At 42.2% G+C, this 23,805-nt stretch overlaps 1 protein-coding gene across 2 annotated transcripts in view; it reads right to left on the bottom strand.

Moving 5' to 3' along the window:
- Positions 1-23,805, bottom strand: part of LOC139755522 (hemocytin-like) — a 420,053-nt gene that overhangs the window by 29,602 nt on the left and 366,646 nt on the right. For both annotated transcript variants that reach the window (XM_071673909.1, XM_071673910.1), the window contains one exon: positions 22,406-22,555. In XM_071673909.1, the coding sequence (XP_071530010.1) occupies positions 22,406-22,555 (150 nt within the window). The remainder of the gene's footprint in view (positions 1-22,405; positions 22,556-23,805) is intronic.

Below are 23,805 nucleotides of genomic sequence, written 5' to 3'. Positions count from 1 at the left end.
CTGTCATCAAAGACATTCAACAAAACCTTCAAAATACTCACTCAATCTCCTTCTTCTACTTCATCACTGCCTGTTAGCACTTACCCCTTGCCCCTTCACCAATGTTCCAATTTGTTCTCATTGTCTTTCACACTTTATTTAACCTCCTTTCAAAACAACTTTTCATTCTCACCGCAGCTCTTATTTGCCCTCTTTTTTAACCCTTGCACCTTCTCTTGACCTCCTGCCGCTCTCTTTTATACATCTCCCAGTCATTTACAATCTTTCCTTGTAAGTATCATCCAAATGCCTCTCTTCTCTCATTTATAAACATAATTAATTCTTCAACCCACCACTCTACCCTTTCTAAACTGCCCATATCCACCTTTCTCAGCCACATGCATCTTTTGCACATGCCATCACTGCTTCCCTAAATACATTCCATTTCCTCACCCATTTTCCTCATTCAATTTGCTCTCACCTTTTGCCATTCTAAACTCAATCTCTCCTGGTACTTCTTCATACAAGTCGTCTTCTAAGCACACGCCCTTACCCTTGCCACCTTCCTTCTCACCAACTTCTCAGTCTTCTTTTTTTTGAAACCACTGCAAAATCTTCACCTTCGCTTCCACTGGAGAGTGATCGAGATATCCCACCCAAGCTGCCCCATTACTGCACGTTAACATCCAAAAGTCTCTCTTTTACACCCCTATCAATTAACACGTAATCTAATAAAACCCTTTGACCATCTCCCCTACTCACATAAGGATAGCTTATGTATATACTCTCTTTCTAAACCAGGTATTCCCAACCACCAGTCTTTTTTTAGCACACAAATCCACAAGCTCCTCACTATTTTCCATCACGACACTGAATTACACCAATTAACCCTCAACTGCCACATTACTCACATTGCTTTTAAACACCTATACTTATATCTATTTCTTATACTTAGTCGCTGTCTCCCGCATTAGCGAGGTAGCACAAGGAAACAGAAAAAAGCATGACCCAACCCACCCACACACACATGCATATACATAAATGCCCACACACACACATATACATACCTATACATTTCAAGTATACATACATATACATACACACAAATATACATATAAACAACAAGTACAATTTCATAACTTGATGCCTTCATCCATGCCCATCGCCATCCCGCCACACATGAAACAGCACACCCCTCCCCCCATGCGCATGCAAAAGTAGCGTGAGGAAAAGACAACAAAGGCCACGTTCATTCACACTCAGTTTCTGGCTGTCATATCTATTGCACCAAAACACAACTTCCTTCCACATCCAGGCCCCACAGAACTTTCCATGGTTTACCCCAGACGCTTCACATGCCCTGGTTCAATCCAATGACAGCATTTCCACCCCACTATACCACATCGTTCCAATTCACTCTATTTCTTTCATGCTTTCAACCAACCCCTACACTTCATTTCCATTCTTTCTACCATTCATCCCCTCAACCGTTCCTACGCAGTTCACCCATTCCCACCACACCCAACAATCATTCAACCCCCGTTTCAACATTCCCTTCCCCATTCATTCCACAATTCAAATACCTCACACTTTCACCCCCCCATTCCTTTACATCCTCCTTCCCACTTCACCATTCAGCACATCCATTCCCATTCACACATCCGACCATACATTTCCCCATCACCACATCTACTTCCAACTCCACATTTCCCCCATTTCATTCACACCCTGCCTTTTCTTCACCCACCCCTCTTCTTCCCGCACACAATTCCATTCTCTCACATCAATTTGCCCACATCCATTCAATTTCACCCCCCCCATCACACGACTTCACTTTTCTCCCCCCATTTCCACCATTCCCTTTCCATTGCAACCACCCATCGCCATTCAAATCCCAACACACCCACCCCCATCGCACCTGCCCCATTCAACACCCTCACATTCCCCCTTTCATTCATTTCACACCACACCCATTTCAATTTTTCACACTTTTCATTTTCTTCGCAATTCCTCAAACTTCACACTTCCACACTGTTCCACATCCACACCCCACATCCCCACCCGATTCCACCTTCCCATCACAACCCCCATATCAATTCAATCACCCCACCCCATTTCACCCACACCCCCCATCCCTTTTCCCACATTCCCTTCCCCCCCACGGAAAGACAACAGCCATCACGTATCTAATCCACATCACGTCAACACCCACTCCCATCACTCCCAATTCAATTCTCATCATCCTCCACTTTCACACCCCATTCATATTCCCCATCACACTCCCCACCCAATTCACCAATTCCCAATCCCATTCCCATTCCACATCCCAAAAATCTAAATTTTCATCCACAACCCCCTTCACCTCAACTTCACAATCCAAACCAAACACATTCCATTTCACAGTCCACACCCCTTCAACCACGACCCATCCACCCCATTCACCAAACACCCACACCACCACATCCACCACCCTTCTTCACACATTCCTTCTCACACACACCATTCATCTTCCATCCCAACTTCCCACGCATTCCAACATCCACACCCCTTCACCCCATTCACAGTTCATTCATCCCCCAATTCCAATTTTTCAATTCAATCTCCCCCCCCCCCCCCCCCATTCTTCACCCCCCACCCCAACTCCACCTCACAATCGCTCACAACACGCCCCACCACCCACACCCCACAGTTCCTAACCCAGCTTTCATTCACCACATTCCAACATCACCCCACCTTCACCATTCACTACCACACACCCTCCAACCTTTCCACACACTTTCACTTCCCCTATTTCACTCACTTCACTCCTCATTCTCCACACTCCCAAACCCCCATCCCCTCACCCTCCTGTATGTTCAGGTCCCGATCGCTCAAAATCTTTTTCACTCCATCTTTCCACCTCCAATTTGGTCTCCCTCTTCTCCTCGTTCCCTCCATCTCTGACATATATATCCTAGTTGTCAATCTTTCCTCACTCATTATCTCCAAGTGACCAAACTATTTCAATACACCCTCTTCTGCTCTCTCAACCACACTCTTTTTATTACAACACATCTCTCTTACCCTCCATTTCTATATCGATCAAATCACCTCACACCACATATTGTCCTCAAGCATATCATTCTCAACACAAACTTAACTATAGCCCATGCCTCGCAACCATATGACTTTGGAACCACTATTCCTTCAAACATACCCATTTTTGCTTTCCGAGATAATGTTCTCAACTTCCACACATTCTTCAACGCTCCCAGAACCTTTGGGCCCCCTCCCCCACCCAGTGACACTTCTGCTTTCCATGTTCATTTAAACCTTGTCCCTCACCCCTACTGACCCTAAATAGCCCCTTGCTCCTTATTCACATTTATTCTTAGCTTTCTTCTTTCACACACTTTACCAAACTCAGTCACCAACCTCTACAGTTTCTCACCTGAATCATCCATCACGTTGTATCATCAGCGAACAACAACTGACTCACTTCCAAGCTCTCTCATCCCCAACAGACTTCATACTTGCCCCTCTTTCCAAAACTCTTGCATTTACCTCCCTAACAACCCCATCCATAAACAAATTAAACAACCCTGAAAACATCAAGCACCCTTGCCGCAAACCGACATTCACTGAATCCAATCACTTTCCTCTCTTCAACACATACAATTCCTTGCATCCTTGGATGAAAGCTTTTCACTACTTCTATCAACTCTCATCATATTGGGCCAGGTGAGGGTATTCCCTCAAGGCCCAGTCCTCTGTTCTTAACGCTACCTCGCTATGCGGGAAATGGCGAATAGTTTTGAAAGAAAGAAAAAAAAATATATATATATATTATATAATAATATATATATATATATATACTCAACAAACTTATGCCTCTGTAGTTTGAACACTCACCTTTATCCCCTTTGCCTTTGTAAAATGGCACTATGCACGCATTCCGCCAATCCTCAGGCACCTCACCATGAGTCATACATACATTAAATAACTTACCAACCAGTCAATAATACAGTCACCCCATACCACCTTTTTTAATAAATTCCACTGCAATACCATCCAAACCTGCTGCCTTGCCGGCTTTCATCTTCCGCAAAGCTTTCACTACCTCTTCTCTGTTTACCAAATCATTTTCCCTAACCCTCTCACTTTCCACACCACTCTCGACCAAAACACCCTATATCTGCCACTCTATCATCAAACACATTCAACAAAACCTTCAAAATACTCACTCCATCTCCTTCTCACATCACCAAACTTTGTTATCACCTCCCATTTGCGCCCTTCACTGAAGTTCCCATTTGCTCCCTTTGTCCTTAACGCACTTTATTTACCTCCTTCCAGAACATCTTTTTATTCTCCCTAAAATTTAATGGATACTCTCTCACCCCAACTCTCATTTGCCCTTTTTTTCACCTCTTGTGCCTTCCTCTTGACCTCCTTCCGCTCTCTTTTATACATCTCCCACTCAATTGCATTTTTTTTCCCTGCAAAAAATCGTCCAAATGCCTCTCTCTTCTCTTTCACTATTACTCTTACTTCTTCATCCCACCACTCACTACCCTTTCTAATCAACCCACCTCCCACTCTTCTCATGCCACAAGCATCTTTTGCGCAATCCATCACAGATTCCCTAAATACATCCCAATTCCTCCCCACTCCCCTTACTTCCATTGTTCTCACCTTTTTCCATTCTGTACTCAGTCTCTCCTGGTACTTCCTCACACAGATCTTCCTGCCCAAGCTCACTTACTCTCACCACCCTCTTCACCCCAACATTCACTCTTCTTTTCTGAAAACCCATACAAATCTTTCACCTTAGCCTCCACAAGATAATGATCAACATCCCGTCCAGTTGCACCCTCACAGCGACATTAACATCCAAAAGTCTCTCTTTTACACCCCTATCAATTAACACGTAATCCAATAACGCTCTCTGGCCATCTCTCCTCTGGTCGAGGTGGTGTGCAAAGTGAAGGGTTAGGGAAAATGATTTGGTAAACAGAGAAGAGGTAGTGAAAGCTTTGCGGAAGATGAAAGCCGGCAAGGCAGCAGGTTTGGATGGTATTGCAGTGGAATTTATTAAAAAAAGGGGGTGACTGTACTGTTGACTGGTTGGTAAGGTTATTTAATGTATGTATGACTCATGGTGAGGTGCCTGAGGATTGGCGGAATTGCGTGCAAGTGCCATTGTACAAAGGAAAAGGGATAAGAGTGAGTGCTCAAATTACAGAGGTATAAGTTTGTTGAGTATTCCTGTAAATTATATGGAGGGTATTGATTGAGAGGGTGAAGGCATGTACAGAGCATCAGATTGGGGAAGAGCAGTGTGGTTTCAGAAGTGGTAGAGGATGTGTGGATCAGGTGTTTGCTTTGAAGAATGTATGGTGAGAAATACTTAGAAAAGCAAATGGATTTGTATGTAGCATTTATGGATCTGGAGAAGGCATATGATAGAGTTGATAGAGATGCTCTGTGGAAGGTATTAAGAATATATGGTGTGGGAGGAAAGTTGTTAGAAGCATGAAAAGTTTTTATCAAGGATGTAAGGCATGTGTACGTGTAGGAAGAGAGGAAAGTGATTGGTTCTCAGTGAATGTAGGTTTGCGGCAGGGGTGTGTGATGTCTCCATGGTTGTTTAATTTGTTTATGGATGGGGTTGTTAGGGAGGTAAATGCAAGAGTTTTGGAAAGAGGGGCAAGTATGAAGTCTATTGGGGATGAGAGAGCTTGGGAAGTGAGTCAGTTGTTGTTCGCTGATGATACAGCGCTGGTGGCTGATTCATGTGAGAAACTGCAGAAGCTGGTGACTGAGTTTGGTAAAGTGTGTGGAAGAAGAAAGTTAAGAGTAAATGTGAATAAGAGCAAGGTTATTAGGTACAGTAGGGTTGAGGGTCAAGTCAATTGGGAGGTGAGTTTGAATGGAGAAAAACTGGAGGAAGTGAAGTGTTTTAGATATCTGGGAGTGGATCTGGCAGCGGATGGAACCATGGAAGCGGAAGTGGATCATAGGGTGGGAGAGGGGGCGAAAATTCTGGTGGCCTTGAAGAATGTGTGGAAGTCGAGAGCATTATCTCGGAAAGCAAAAATGGGTATGTTTGAAGGAATAGTGGTTCCAACATGTTGTATGGTTGCGAGCGTGGGCTATGATAGAGTTGGTGCGCAGGAGGATGGATGTGCTGGAAATGAGATGTTTGAGGACAATGTGTGGTGTGAGGTGGTTTGATCGAGTGAGTAACGTAAGGGTAAGAGGGATGTGTGGAAATAAAAAGAGCGTGGTTGAGAGAGCAGAAGAGGGTGTTTTGAAGTGGTTTGGGCACATGGAGAGAATGAGTGAGGAAAGATTGACCTAGAGGATATATGTGTCGGAGGTGGAGGGAACGAGAAGAGGGAGACCAAATTGGAGGTGGAAAGATGTAGTGAAAAAGACTTTGTGTGATCGGGCCTGAACGATGCAGGAGGGTGAAAGGAGGGCAAGGAATAGAGTGAATGGGGCGCGAAGTGGTAACCGGGGTTGACGTGCTGTCATTGGATTGAATCAAGGCATGTGAAGCGTCCTGGGGTAAACCATGGAAAGCTGTGTAGGTATGTATATTTGCGTGTGTGGACGTATGTATATACATGTGTATGGGGGGGGGGTTGGACCATTTCTTTATCTGTTTCGCTTGCGCTACCCACGCAAACCGCGGGAGAGCAGCGACAAAGTAAAATAAATAAAATATAAATATATATATAGGTAGCGCAAGAAAACAGACGAAAGAAATGGCCCAACCCCCCACAATACACATGTAATAGGTACATACGTCCACACCACGCAAATATTCATACCTACACAGCTTTCCATGGTTTACCCCAGACGCTTCACATGCCTTGATTCAATCCACTGACAGCACGTCAACCCCGGTATACCACATCGCTCCAATTCACTCTATTCTTGCCCTCCTTTCACCCTCCTGCATGTTCAGGCCCCGATCACACAAAATCTTTTTCACTCCATCTTTCCACCTCCAATTTGGTCTCCCTCTTCTCCTTGCTCCCTCCACCTCCGACACATATATCATCTTGGTCAATCTTTCCTCACTCATCCTCTCCATGTGCCCAAACCACTTCAAAACACCCTCTTTGCTCTCTCAACCACGCTCTTTTTATTTCCACACATCTCTCTTACCCTTACGTTACTCACTCGATCAAAATACCTCACACACACACTGTCCTCAAACATCTCATTTCCAGGACATCCATCCTCCTGCGCAAAACTCTATCCGTAGTCCACGCCTCGCAACCATACAACATTGCTGGAACCACCATTCCCTCAAACATACCCACCTCTGCTTTCCGAGATATATATATATATATATATATATATATATATATATATATATATATTTTTTTTTTGCTTTGTCGCTGTTCTCCCGCGTTTGCGAGGTAGCGCAAGGAAACAGACGAAAGAAATGGCCCAACCCACCCCCATACACATGCCTTGATTCAATCCACTGACAGCACGTCAACCCCGGTATAACCACATCGATCCAATTCACTCTATTCTTTGCCCTCCTTTCACCCTCCTGCATGTTCAGGCCCCGATCACACAAAATCTTTTTCACTCCATCTTTCCACCTCCAATTTGGTCTCCCTCTTCTCCTCGTTCCTCCACCTCCGACACATATATCCTCTTGGTCAATCTTTCCTCACTCATCCTCTCCATGTGCCCAAACCACTTCAAAACACCCTCTTCTGCTCTCTCAACCACGCTCTTTTTATTTCCACACATCTCTCTTACCCTTACGTTACTTACTCGATCAAACCACCTCAAACACCACACATTGTCCTCAAACTTCTCATTTCCAGCACATCCATCCTCCTGCGCAAAACTCTATCCGTAGTCCACGCCTCGCAACCATACAACATTGTTGGAAATACCACTATTCCTTCAAACATACCCATTTTTGCTTTCCGAGATAATGTTCTCAACTTCCACACATTCTTCAAGGCTCCCAGAATTTTCGCCCCCTCCCCCACCCTGTGACTCACTTCCACTTCCATGGTTCCATTCACTGCTACGTTCACTCCCAGATGTCTAAAACACTTCACTTCCTCCAATTTTTCTCCATTCAAACTCACCTCCCAATTGAATTGACCCTCAACCCTACTGTACCTAATAACCTTGCTCTTATTCACATTTACTCTTAACTTTCTTCTTTCACACACTTTACCAAACTCAGTCACCAGCTCTGCAGTTTCTCACATGAATCAGCCACCAGTGCTGTATCATCAGCGAACAACAACTGACATCACTTCCAAGCTCTCTCATCCCCAACAGACTTCATACTTGCCCCTCTTTCCAAAACTCTTGCATTTACCTCCCTAACAACCCATCCATAAACAAATTAAACAACCATGGAGACATCACACACCCCTGCCGCAAACCTACATTCACTGAGTAACCAATCACTTTCCTCTCTTCCTACACGTACACATGCTTACATCCTCGATAAAAACTTTTCACTGCTTCTAACAACTTGCCTCCCACACCATATATTCTTAATACCTTCCACAGAGGTATATATATATATATATATATAATATATATATTATATATATATATATATATATATATATAATATATATATATATGGTATTAAGAATATATGGTGTGGGAGGAAAGTTGTTAGAAGCATGAAAAGTTTATCAAGGATGTAAGGCATGTGTATGTGTAGCAAGCGAGGAAAGTGATTGGTTCTCAGTGAGTGTTGGTTTGCAGTAGGGGTGTGTGATGTCTCCATGGTTGTTTGATTGTTATGGATGGGTTTTTTTAAGGGAGGTGAATGCAAGAGTTTTGGAAAGAGGGGCAAGTATGCAGTCTGTTGTGGATGAGAGAGCTTGGGAAGTGAGTCAGTTGTTCATTGATGATACAGCACTGGTGGCTGATCCTGGTGAGAAACTGCAGAAGCTGGTGACTGAGTTTGGTAAAGTGTGTGAAAGAAGAAAGTTAAGAGTAAATGTGAATAAGAGCAAGGTTATTAGGTACAGTAGGATTGATGGACAAGTCAGTTGGAGGTAAGTTTGAATGAAGAAAAAACTAGAGGAAGTGAAGTGTTCTAGATATCTGGGAGTGGATTTGGCAGCGGATGGAACCATGGAAGCGGAAGTGAATCATAGGGTGTGAGAGGGACGAAAGTTCTGGGAGTGTTGAAAAATGTGTGAAGTCGGAACTTTATCTTGGAAAGCAAAAATGGGTATGTTTGAAGGAATAGTGGTCCAACAATGTTTATATGGATGCGAGCGTCCGCTTATAGTAGAGTTGTGCGAAGGAGGGTGGATGTGCTGGAAACAAGATGTTTTGAAGACAATATGTGGTGTGAGGTGATTTGATCAAGTAAGTAATGAAGAGTAAGAGAGATGTGTGGTAATAAAAAGAGTGTGGTGAGTGAGCATAAGAGGGAGTTCTTGAAATGGTTTGGTCACATGAAGAGAATGAGTGAAGAAAGATTGACAAAGAGGATATATGTTTCAGAGGTGGAGGGAACGAGGAGAAGTGGGAGGCCAAACTGGAGGTGGAAATATGAATTGAAAAAGATCTGAGTGATTGGTCCTGAACATGCAGAGGAGAAAAGTGTGCAAGGAAAAAAAAAAAAAAAAAAAAAAAAAAAAAAAAAAAAAGGGAGTGGATATTGGGACAATGTGGTATACCAGGATTGACGTGCTGTCACTGGATTGAACCAGGGCATGTGAAGTGTCTGGGGTAAACATGGAAAGTTTTGTGGGGCCTGGAAGTGGAAAGGGAGCTGTGGTTTTAGTGCATTATACATGACAGCTAGAGACTGAGCGTGAATGAATGTGGCCTTTGTTTGTCTTTTCCTTGCGCTACTTTGTGCACATGCGAGGGGGAGGGTGGTTGTCATTTTACATGTGGCAGGGTGGCAACGAGAATGAATAAAGGCAGCAAGTATGAATTATATACATGTGCATACTACGTATATGTCTTTGTATGTATATATATATATATATATATATATATATATATATAAGTTGAAACGTATATGTATGTATATGTGCAAATGTGGACGTGTATGTATATACGTGTATGTGGGTACTTTACCAAACTCAGTCACCAACCTCTACAGTTTCTCACCTGAATCAGCAACCAGAGATATATCATCGGCAAAACAACAACTGACTCACTTCCCAGGCTTTCTCATGCCCAACATATTGCAGCTCTGCCACAAACCAACATTCACTGGGAACCAATCACTCTCCTCTCTTCCTACTCATACACATGCCTTACATCCTTGGTGAATACTTTTCACTGCTTCTAGCAACTTACCTCCCACACCATATACTCTTAAAACCTTCCACAAAGCACCTCTATCAACCCTATCATATGCCTTCTCCAGATTCATAAATGCTACATACAAATCCACCTGTTTTTCTAAGCATTTCTCACATACATTCTTCAAAGCAAACACCTGATCCACATCCTCTACCACTTCTGAAACCTCACTGCTCTTCCCAAACCTGATGCTCTGAACATGCCTTTACCCTCTCAATCAATACTCTCCCATTCAATTTCCCAGGAATACTCAACAAACTTATGCCTCTGTAGTTTGAACACTCACCTTTATCCCCTTTGCCTTTGTGCGGTGGCAACTATGCATGCATTCCGCCAATCCTCAGGCACTTCACTATGATCTGTACATGCACTGAATATCCTTCCCAACCAATCAACAACACAAGTCATCCCCTTTCTTAATATATTCCACTGGAATACCATCCAAACCTGCCGCCTTGCAGGATTTCATCTTCCGCAAGGCTTTCACCACCTCTTCTCTCTTAACCATACCATTCTCCCTGACCCTCTCACTTCACACACCATCCCGACCAAAACACCCTACGTCTACCACTCTGTCATCAAAGACATTCAACAAACCTTCAAAATACTCACTCAATCTCCTTCTCACTTCATCACTGCCTGTTATCACTTACCCCCTTGCCCCCTTCACCAATGTTCCAATTTGTTCTCTTGTCTTTCACACTTTATTTAACCTCCTTTCAAAACATCTTTTCATTCTCACCTCAGCTCTTATTTGCCCTCTTTTTTAACCCTTGCACCTTCTCTTGACCTCCTGCCGCTCTCTTTTATACATCTCCCAGTCATTTACAATCTTTCCTTGTAAGTATCATCCAAATGCCTCTCTTCTCTCATTTATAAACATAATTAATTCTTCAACCCACCACTCTACCCTTTCTAATCTGCCCATATCTCACCTTTCTCATGCCACATGCATCTTTTGCACATGCCATCACTGCTTCCCTAAATACATTCCATTCCTCACCCATTTTCCTCATGTCATTTGCTCTCACCTTTTGCCATTCTAAACTCAATCTCTCCTGGTACTTCTTCATACAAGTCTTCCTTCTAAGCTCACTCCCTTACCCTTGCCACTTTCTTCTCACCAACATTCTCTCTTCTTTTTTTTGAAACCACTGCAAATCTTCACCTTCGCTTCCACTGGAGAGTGATCAGATATCCCACCAGCTGCCCCTCTCTGCACGTTAACATCCAAAAGTCTCTCTTTTACACCCCTATCAATTAACACGTAATCTAATAAAACCCTTTGACCATCTCCCCTACTCACATAAGGATACTTATGTATATCTCTCTTTCTAAACCAGGTATTCCCAACCACCAGTCTTTTTTTAGCACACAAATCCACAAGCTCTTCACTATTTCCATTCACGACACTGAATTACACCAATTAACCCTCAACTGCCACATTACTCACATTTGCTTTTAAATCACCTATACTTATATCTATTTCTTATACTTAGTCGCTGTCTCCCGCATTAGCGAGGTAGCGCAAGGAAACAGAAAAAAGCATGACCCAACCCACCCACACACACATGCATATACATAAATGCCCACACACACACATATACATACCTATACATTTCAAGGTATACATACATATACATACACACACATATACATATATACACAAGTACATATTCATACTTGATGCCTTCATCCATTCCCATCGCCATCCCGCCACACATGAAACAGCACACCCCTCCCCCCATGCGCATGCAAAGTAGCGTGAGGAAAAGACAACAAAGGCCACGTTCATTCACACTCAGTTTCTGGCTGTCATATCTATTGCACCAAAACCACAACTTCCTTTCCACATCCAGGCCCCACAGAACTTTCCATGGTTTACCCCAGACGCTTCACATGCCCTGGTTCAATCCAATGACAGCATTTCCACCCCACTATACCACATCGTTCCAATTCACTCTATTTCTTTCATGCCTTTCACCCTCCTGCATGTTCAGGTCCCGATCGCTCAAAATCTTTTTCACTCCATCCTTCCACCTCCAATTTGGTCTCCCACTTCTCGTTCCCTCCATCTCTGACATATATATCCTAGTTGTCAATCTTTCCTCACTCATTATCTCCAAGTGACCAAACTATTTCAATACACCCTCTTCTGCTCTCTCAACCACACACTTTTTATTACCACACATCTCTCTTACCCTTCCATTACTTAATCGATCAAATCACCTCACACCACATATTGTCCTCAAGCATTTCATTCTCAACACAACCTTATCTATAGCCCATGCCTCGCAACCATATGACTTTGGAACCACTATTCCTTCAAACATACCCGTTTTTGCTCTCCGAGGTAACATTCTCGCCTTCCACACATTCTTCAACGCTCCCAGAACCTTTGCCCCCTCCCCCACCCTGTGACTCACTTCTGCTTCCATGGTTCATTTAACTTGTCCCTCAACCCTACTGAACCTAATAGCCTTGCTCTTATTCACATTTATTCTTAGCTTTCTTCTTTCACACACTTTACCAAACTCAGTCATCAACTTCAGCAGTTTCTCACCTGAATCATCCATCAGCGTTGTATCATCAGCGAACAACAACTGACTCACTTCCCAAGCCCTCTCATTGACAACAGACTGCATGCTTGCCCCTCTCCAAAACTCTTGCATTCACCTCCCTAACCACCCCATCCATAAACAAATTAAACAACCATGAAAACATCAAGCACCCTTGCCGCAAACCGACATTCACTGGAATCCAATCACTTTCCTCTCTTTCTACTCATACACATGCCTTGCATCCTTGATGAAAGCTTTTCACTACTTCTATCAACTCTCATCATATTGGGCCAGGTGAGGGTATTCCCTCAAGGCCCAGTCCTCTGTTCTTAACGCTACCTCGCTAATGCGGGAAATGGCGAATAGTTTGAAAGAAAGAAAAAATATATATATATATATATATATATATATATATATATATATATATATATACTCAACAAACTTATACCTCTGTAATTTGAGCACTCACTCTTATCCCCTTTGCCTTTGTACAATGGCACTATGCACGCATTCCGCCAATCCTCAGGCACCTCACCATGAGTCATACATACATTAAATAACCTTACCAACCAGTCAATAATACAGTCACCCCCTTTTTTAATAAATTCCACTGCAATACCATCCAAACCTGCTGCCTTGCCGGCTTTCATCTTCCGCAAAGCTTTCACTACCTCTTCTCTGTTTACCAAATCATTTTCCCTAACCCTCTCACTTTCCACACCACCTCGACCAAAACACCCTATATCTGCCACTCTATCATCAAACACATTCAACAAACCTTCAAAATACTCACTCCATCTCCTTCTCACATCACCACTACTTGTTATCACCTCCCCATTTGCGCCCTTCACTGAAGTTCCCATTTGCTCCCTTGTCTTACGCACTTTATTTACCTCCTTCCAGAACATCTTTTTATTCTCCCTAAAATTTAATGATACTCTCTCACCCCAACTCTCATTTGCCCTTTTTTTCACCTCTTGTGCCTTCCTCTTGACCTCCTGTCTCTTTCTTTTATACATCTCCCACTCAATTGCATTTTTTCCCTGCAAAAATCGTCCAAATGCCTCTCTCTTCTCTTTCACTAATACTCTTACTTCTTCATCCCACCACTCACTACCCTTTCTAATCAACCCACCTCCCACTCTTCTCATGCCACAAGCATCTTTTGCGCAATCCATCACTGATTCCCTAAATACATCCCATTCCTCCCCCACTCCCCTTACTTCCATTGTTCTCACCTTTTTCCATTCTGTACTCAGTCTCTCCTGGTACTTCCTCACACAGGTCTCCTGCCCAAGCTCACTTACTCTCACCACCCTCTTCACCCCAACATTCACTCTTCTTTTCTGAAAACCCATACAAATCTTCACCTTAGCCTCCACAAGATAATGATCAGACATCCCTCCAGTTGCACCTCTCAGCACATTAACATCCAAAAGTCTCTCTTTCACACGCCTGTCAATTAACACGTAATCCAATAACGCTCTCTGGCCATCTCTCCTCTGGTCGAGGTGGTGTGCAAAGTGAGAGGGTTAGGGAAAATGATTTGGTAAACAGAGAAGAGGTAGTGAAAGCTTTGCGGAAGATGAAAGCCGGCAAGGCAGCAGGTTTGGATGGTATTGCAGTGGAATTTATTAAAAAAGGGGGTGACTGTACTGTTGACTGGTTGGTAAGGTTATTTAATGTATGTATGACTCATGGTGAGGTGCCTGAGGATTGGCGGAATGCGTGCATAGTGCCATTGTACAAAGGAAAAGGGGATAAGAGTGAGTGCTCAAATTACAGAGGTATAAGTTTGTTGAGTATTCCTGGTAAATTATATGGGAGGGTATTGATTGAGAGGGTGAAGGCATGTACAGAGCATCAGATTGGGGAAGAGCAGTGTGGTTTCAGAAGTGGTAGAGGATGTGTGGATCAGGTGTTTGCTTTGAAGAATGTATGTGAGAAATACTTAGAAAAGCAAATGGATTTGTATGTAGCATTTATGGATCTGGAGAAGGCATATGATAGAGTTGATAGAGATGCTCTGTGGAAGGTATTAAGAATATATGGTGTGGGAGGAAAGTTGTTAGAAGCAGTGAAAAGTTTTTATCGAGGATGTAAGGCATGTGTACGTGTAGGAAGAGAGGAAAGTGATTGGTTCTCAGTGAATGTAGGTTTGCGGCAGGGGTGTGTGATGTCTCCATGGTTGTTTAATTTGTTTATGGATGGGGTTGTTAGGGAGGTAAATGCAAGAGTTTTGGAAAGAGGGGCAAGTATGAAGTCTATTGGGGATGAGAGAGCTTGGGAAGTGAGTCAGTTGTTGTTCGCTGATGATACAGCGCTGGTGGCTGATTCATGTGAGAAACTGCAGAAGCTGGTGACTGAGTTTGGTAAAGTGTGTGGAAGAAGAAAGTTAAGAGTAAATGTGAATAAGAGCAAGGTTATTAGGTACAGTAGGGTTGAGGGTCAAGTCAATTGGGAGGTGAGTTTGAATGGAGAAAAACTGGAGGAAGTGAAGTGTTTTAGATATCTGGGAGTGGATCTGGCAGCGGATGGAACCATGGAAGCGGAAGTGGATCATAGGGTGGGAGAGGGGGCGAAAATTCTGGGGGCCTTGAAGAATGTGTGGAAGTCGAGAGCATTATCTCGGAAAGCAAAAATGGGTATGTTTGAAGGAATAGTGGTTCCAACAATGTTGTATGGTTGCGAGGCGTGGGCTATGGATAGAGTTGTGCGCAGGAGGATGGATGTGCTGGAAATGAGATGTTTGAGGACAATGTGTGGTGTGAGGTGGTTTGATCGAGTGAGTAACGTAAGGGTAAGAGGGATGTGTGGAAATAAAAAGAGCGTGGTTGAGAGAGCAGAAGAGGGTGTTTTGAAGTGGTTTGGGCACATGGAGAGAATGAGTGAGGAAAGATTGACCAAGAGGATATATGTGTCGGAGGTGGAGGGAACGAGAAGAGGGAGACCAAATTGGAGGTGGAAAGATGGAGTGAAAAAGACTTTGTGTGATCGGGGCCTGAACATGCAGGAGGGTGAAAGGAGGGCAAGGAATAGAGTGAATTGGAGCGATGTGGTATACCGGGGTTGACGTGCTGTCATTGGATTGAATCAAGGCATGTGAAGCGTCTGGGGTAAACCATGGAAAGCTGTGTAGGTATGTATATTTGCGTGTGTGGACGTATGTATATACATGTGTATGGGGGGGGGGTTGGACCATTTCTTTAGTCTGTTTCCTTGCGCTACCTCGCAAACGCGGGAGACAGCGACAAAGTATAATAAATATAAATATAATATAAATATATATATAGGTAGCGCAAGAAAACAGACGAAAGAAATGGCCCAACCCCCCCACATACACATGTATATACATACGTCCACACACGCAAATATTCATACCTACACAGCTTTCCATGGTTTACCCCAGACGCTTCACATGCCTTGATTCAATCCACTGACAGCACGTCAACCCCGGTATACCACATCGCTCCAATTCACTCTATTCCTTGCCCTCCTTTCACCCTCCTGCATGTTCAGGCCCCGATCACACAAAATCTTTTTCACTCCATCTTTCCACCTCCAATTTGGTCTCCCTCTTCTCCTTGCTCCCTCCACCTCCGACACATATATCATCTTGGTCAATCTTTCCTCACTCATCCTCTCCATGTGCCCAAACCACTTCAAAACACCCTCTTCTGCTCTCTCAACCACGCTCTTTTTATTTCCACACATCTCTCTTACCCTTACGTTACTTACTCGATCAAACCACCTCACACCACACATTGTCCTCAAACATCTCATTTCCAGCACATCCATCCTCCTGCGCAAAACTCTATCCGTAGTCCACGCCTCGCAACCATACAACATTGTTGGAACCACTATTCCTTCAAACATACCCATTTTTGCTTTCCGAGATAATGTTCTCAACTTCCACACATTCTTCAAGGCTCCCAGAATTTTCGCCCCCTCCCCCACCCTATGATCCACTTCCGCTTCCATGGTTCCATCCGCTGCCAGATCCACTCCCAGATATCTAAAACACTTCACTTCCTCCAGTTTTTCTCCATTCAAACTCACCTCCCAATTGAATTGACCCTCAACCCTACTGTACCTAATAACCTTGCTCTTATTCACATTTACTCTTAACTTTCTTCTTTCACACACTTTACCAAACTCAGTCACCAGCTTCTGCAGTTTCTCACATGAATCAGCCACCAGTGCTGTATCATCAGCGAACAACAACTGACTCACTTCCCAAGCTCTCTCATCCCCAACAGACTTCATACTTGCCCCTCTTTCCAAAACTCTTGCATTTACCTCCCTAACAACCCCATCCATAAACAAATTAAACAACCATGGAGACATCACACACCCCTGCCGCAAACCTACATTCACTGAGAACCAATCACTTTCCTCTCTTCCTACACGTACACATGCCTTACATCCTCGATAAAAACTTTTCACTGCTTCTAACAACTTGCCTCCCACACCATATATTCTTAATACCTTCCACAGAGGTATATATATATATATATATATATATATATATATATATATATATATATATATATATATATATATATATATATATATGGTATTAAGAATATATGGTGTGTGGGAGGCAAGTTGTTAAAAGCAGTGAAAAGTTTTTATCAAGGATGTAAGGCATGTGTATGTGTAGCAAGCGAGGAAAGTGATTGGTTCTCAGTGAGTGTTGGTTTGCAGTAGGGGTGTGTGATGTCTCCATGGTTGTTTGATTTGTTTATGGATGGGGTTGTAAGGGAGGTGAATGCAAGAGTTTTGGAAAGAGGGGCAAGTATGCAGTCTGTTGTGGATGAGAGAGCTTGGGAAGTGAGTCAGTTGTTCATTGATGATACAGCACTGGTGGCTGATCCTGGTGAGAAACTGCAGAAGCTGGTGACTGAGTTTGGTAAAGTGTGTGAAAGAAGAAAGTTAAGAGTAAATGTGAATAAGAGCAAGGTTATTAGGTACAGTAGGATTGAGGGACAAGTCAGTTGGGAGGTAAGTTTGAATGAAGAAAAACTAGAGGAAGTGAAGTGTTCTAGATATCTGGGAGTGGATTTGGCAGCGGATGGAACCATGGAAGCGGAAGTGAATCATAGGGTGTGAGAGGGGACGAAAGTTCTGGGAGTGTTGAAAAATGTGTGGAAGTCGGGAACTTTATCTTGGAAAGCAAAAATGGGTATGTTTGAAGGAATAGTGGTCCAACAATGTTATATGGTTGCGAGGCGTCGGCTATAGATAGAGTTGTGCGAAGGAGGGTGGATGTGCTGGAAACAAGATGTTTGAAGACAATATGTGGTGTGAGGTGATTTGATCAAGTAAGTAATGAAAGAGTAAGAGAGATGTGTGGTAATAAAAAGAGTGTGGTTGAGTGAGCAGAAGAGGGTGTTCTGAAATGGTTTGGTCACATGAAGAGAATGAGTGAAGAAAGATTGACAAAGAGGATATATGTTTCAGAGGTGGAGGGAACGAGGAGAAGTGGGAGGCCAAACTGGAGGTGGAAAGATGAAGTGAAAAAGATTCTGAGTGATTGGGGCCTGAACATGCAGGAGGGTGAAAGGTGTGCAAGGAATAGAGTGAATTGGGACAATGTGGTATACCAGGATTGACGTGCTGTCACTGGATTGAACCAGGGCATGTGAAGTGTCTGGGGTAAACCATGGAAAGTTTTGTGGGGCCTGGAAGTGGAAAGGGAGCTGTGGTTTTAGTGCATTATACATGACAGCTAGAGACTGAGCGTGAATGAATGTGGCCTTTGTTGTCTTTTCCTTGCGCTACTTTGTGCACATGCGAGGGGGAGGGTGGTTGTCATTTTACATGTGGCAGGGTGGCAACGAGAATGAATAAAGGCAGCAAGTATGAATTATATACATGTGCATCTACGTATATGTCTTTGTATGTATATATATATATATATATATATATATATATATAAGTTGAAACGTATATGTATGTATATGTGCAAATGTGGACGTGTATGTATATACGTGTATGTGGGTACTTTACCAAACTCAGTCACCAACCTCTACAGTTTCTCACCTGAATCAGCAACCAGAGATATATCATCGGCAAACAACAACTGACTCACTTCCCAGGCTTTCTCATGCCCAACATATTGCAGCTCTGCCACAAACCAACATTCACTGGGAACCAATCACTCTCCTCTCTTCCTACTCATACACATGCCTTACATCCTTGGTGAATACTTTTCACTGCTTCTAGCAACTTACCTCCCACACCATATACTCTTAAAACCTTCCACAAAGCACCTCTATCAACCCTATCATATGCCTTCTCCAGATTCATAAATGCTACATACAAATCCACCTGTTTTTCTAAGCATTTCTCACATACATTCTTCAAAGCAAACACCTGATCCACACATTCTCTACCACTTCTGAAACCTCACTGCTCTTCCCAAACCTGATGCTCTGAACATGCCTTTACCCTCTCAATCAATACTCTCCCATTCAATTTCCCAGGAATACTCAACAAACTTATGCCTCTGTAGTTTGAACACTCACCTTTATCCCCTTTGCCTTTGTGCGGTGGCACTATGCATGCATTCCGCCAATCCTCAGGCACTTTACCATGATCCATACATACACTGAATTTCCTTACTAACCAATCAACAACACAGTCACCCCCTTTTTTATTATACTCCACTGCAATACCATCCAAACCTGCTGCCTTGCCAGCTTTCATCTTTCATAAAGCTTTCACTGCCTCTTCTCTGTTTACCAGACCATTCTCCCTAGCCTGAGCCAGGTGTCCATTTTATTGACCAACCCCTTCGGGTGGATGAAGAGCTAGGTTGACTGAGGACCGACTATTACAACCAGGATTCAAACCTATGCACCAAACCCCTGGCGGCCTATGCCTGCATTAGTCAGGAATGCTAACCGCTACACCATGGTAGTCATCATTGTAAATTGCCTCTTAGAGCTATGATTAAGGGTTAGATGGTTTGTTGAATTTCTTCAAAATTGATGTCAAAAAGTATGTACCCTCTCTGGATACATGAGTAGTATAAGATATACCATTTGTGGGGACCCCTCAAGGAATTCTCTGTGGTCTTGTCGCCTTCCTGGTAATGATCAGTGGAGCTGCACAACACACAGAAAAATGCCTGAAGCACATAGATAAGCTTATCATCTATGAAACATGCTAAGTTGATCAACTTTCTGATGAGACTGCCTTGCAGGAAACAACTCAGGAGCTGTGCTCATGGGCAATACCAAGCAACATGCCACTAAACATTTTTAAGTGCCAAGTAGGCACATGACAAAAATCGAAAAACCACTAGTTATATCAAGTTTAACCATAGGGGACACTAGCATCCCAATGGTAAACAGTTGTAAACTGTTAGGAGTCAGCATAAACTCAAACCTAACATGGGTTGAACACACAAGTAAGATAACGTCATGAACATCCTGACTTCTCTACATGCTACATGTGCTTAAGAAATACAATGCCCCATCCGATCAACTTGTAAAAACACATAACTTACATATGACCTACCCTGGAGTATTGCTGCCCACTGTTTTATGCTGGACTCTCTGATCACCAGTCTCAGTTGAATGAAAGGAAGCAAAGGAGAGTTATGAAGATCTACCGTGGGTATGAAAAAGTTATCAAGAAGCCGTCAGAGTCCTCCTTACAGACATTGCTTCAAAGAAAGGAGGAGGTGACCTTGAAGATTACGAAGGGACTATTCAATGATGATAGGCACAGAGACCTCCTACCCCCCTGACGTAGTGAGTTGAGCACAAGAACAACCCATGGCAGTGACCAACTCTAACTACTCAGATGTGTATTCCGTATGTGACAGGACTCATTCACTCCAGTGTCTGTGATATTGTGGCAATGAAGAAGCTGTTGGACATATCTTACCAAGTAAAACATACTGATTTTTCTTTATTATAACAAACGATCCTTTTAATTCTTTTATTGATTATTGTAAACATGTGCCCTAAGGATTCTGCATCCTAAAACAAGTAATTTATTGAAATAAACTGAAATGTCTGTCTCTATCTCTGTCTGTCTGTCAGAAATTTGACATTGTTCCTTGACACATCATCACACAAAAGATACTCAATATCACCTTTTACAAAAATGACAAAAAATGGTTAACAAATTTTGTAGTTGGCTGACATGCCATATTCATTTACAAAGGCTTCACCTTCAAAGCCCTCAAACTCTACAATGGAGTTCCCTATGGAGCATTTCCTTTCTCACTTCTCTTCATTTTGTTCCTACTTTGTCTACCAACACCTGCAAGCCACACTGCAAAGTCTCCTTACATGTATATGACCTCACAATCACATAACACCCTGATGCTACTTAAGCACCAACAAAAAAGCAACACTGCATCCCACACTTAAATCACTAGCCCATTCCAAGCAAAAAGTCAGCATCCCCACAAAAATCCACCGTTACCTTTCTAGCTAGAAAAGACAAAAATCCAAATTACACGCTATCCTAACCCTGAATAGTCAACCATTTCTAATTAACAGAACCCCAAACAACATAAACATCAACACAAAAGCCATGAACAAACTAACTACCCTTAGAATGCTTACCAGCACCAGTTTTGGACAAAGAAAAGACTCCCTTAGCCTCCTCCACAAACAGCTCATCTGATCCACCCTAAAGTATTTACCTATCTGGTCATCCATCTCGTCAAAAGCAAACTTAAAACTGCAAACCACACAAAACATGGCATCAGAACAATCAAAGATACACCTAGTACAATACAATCTAATACAATCTCACTTTAATACACTTGGCACCAACTTCTTTGCAAGAACCCTAAACCTCTTAAATCCAAAGCACATAACCGGCCACCATCCCACCAAGTAGAAACAAAAACTTAACCTTTTTTCCCCACTCTTACAATTCATATTACCAGGTTCTTTGTCCCAATGAATGTGGCATAAACTAAATGCATACAAACACTAGTGACATAAAAAGCATTAAATAACTGTCCTTCCAACTCAGTCTTCAAATCTACTCCACCAGAAATCCACCCATCTGTACTCCTCAGGCATGTATGAGTAAAACCTTCCCATCCATCTTCTAGATATCAATCATATCTATGATCCTACAAACACAGGTTCAACATATCAAGGACTCATCATTTGTTAGAAGCATCTTCTGTACTGAACAATTACTCCTTACCTGTGCTACACTCGCCTCACACATCTTGAACAGTGGTCCCATGCAATGGATGTGGCCAACTCCCTGTGTGCTACTGGGTCAGGAATGTAAGTATATATACATTTTGAAATGTCTTTATGTGTTATGTTGGATCATTATGACTAACTAACAAGCATTATACCAAGGTCCTTGGAGACTTTATGTGTTATGTTGGATCATTATGACTAACTAACAAGCATCATACCAAGGTCCTTGGAGATCATCTATACAGCTAACTATAATAAAAAATCTCCCATCCCATCGAGATCTTATCCCAAAAATCAAAGCTGAAGAATTGAAATAACAATAAAATTACTGAAAAAAGTAAAAAGTGAACATACCACATTTGGTTTTAGGACAGCAGTCACCTTCCTTCAACATTTCTTCCCTTGGAACATAGAATGTGGGACAAGCGACTTTAGGACATTCTTCTGGACATTCTTTAGTATATATAGCACAGCAGCCAGAGTCATCAAGGGTCCACTCCTCACCTGAAGTAAGTAAAATTTCTAATGAAATAATGCAATATAGAACACAAATTTCATATAAACTGAAATCGAATAATATCAATCAATCTCTAAATGTTATTCTTTACGACCCTCAAAATTCAATTTTGGAAGGAGTTTAAGAAATGTATGTAACCTTACAATTTCAAAGATATTCATAGTACAATGAAAGAAAAAAAAAAGAATTACCTCAAGTACTTTTCGTCCACTATCTTCTCTATAATATCATGTAAAAGTTCTAAAAATATTTCAGCACACTGTTAAAAAGTGCAAGAGTAAGGAGTGAATGCCAAGTAAAATACCACTACATGTCTTTATATTTATTTTCCCTACAGCAAAATATAGATTACTAATTATTTGTTTTACCCTATATATTAAATCTTTTCTAGTCACAATCAATGTCAATCACTGATCATTTTTCATAACAGCAAAATTATAAAAGTTTGTAAAATTATCAGCAGCATCTGACACTTTTCAAAGTCAAGAAGGTATTGGTGTCACTCCACTTTTGCTAAGAAACTTTTCCAGCATCATCTTGGTCAACTTTTAATGGAGAATGATTCAGTGTACATAAATTCATTCTCCACACAATTTAGATGTAGGTCATTACTGTCAAGTAATTTAGGATCATCATCTACCTTGCCCTCTAAATCAATAAAAACCACTCAATTTCCTTCTATGAAAACTCAAGGAAATTTCATCTTATTGGCTTAGCTGGAAGAAGCCAGACTGTGGGAATAAAATATCACTTGCTGCCACCATCCAGGCATGGTGCACGGCCTTGGAATTGAGGCATGAAACTTGATGCAAAAATATCTAACTACAGGTACTAATCATTTCACATAATTATCGATCTGGAGGTGTTATGAGGTTAAAGTATTTGTAACTGTCCCTAAATTACCTTGACATGATTAATGATCTGCTTTCATTCTTAAATAATTGATATGTTAAAATCTCTTGATTGAATTATTCATGTATAGCTAGCATAAGGAAATCTGATATGAATGAAAAGGACATCAGCTATTACAAACATTCAATCTAATATCTCAATTAAAAATCATGTGTCTTCCTTAAATCATGTATCCCCCCCTCCAGTGAGGTAGCACCAGAAACAGACAAAAAGGCCACATTCGATCACACTCAGTCTCTAGCTGTCATGTCTATTGCACCGAAACCACAGCTCCCTATCCGCATCCATATGTAGATATTTATATTCTATTTATCATACTTTGTCA

The sequence above is a fragment of the Panulirus ornatus genome, chromosome 19 (genome assembly GCF_036320965.1).
Source record: "Panulirus ornatus isolate Po-2019 chromosome 19, ASM3632096v1, whole genome shotgun sequence".
Lineage (NCBI taxonomy): Eukaryota > Metazoa > Arthropoda > Malacostraca > Decapoda > Palinuridae > Panulirus > Panulirus ornatus.
The sequence above is the reverse complement of the archived record's forward strand: the minus strand, read 5'-3'. Positions and strand labels throughout refer to the sequence as shown.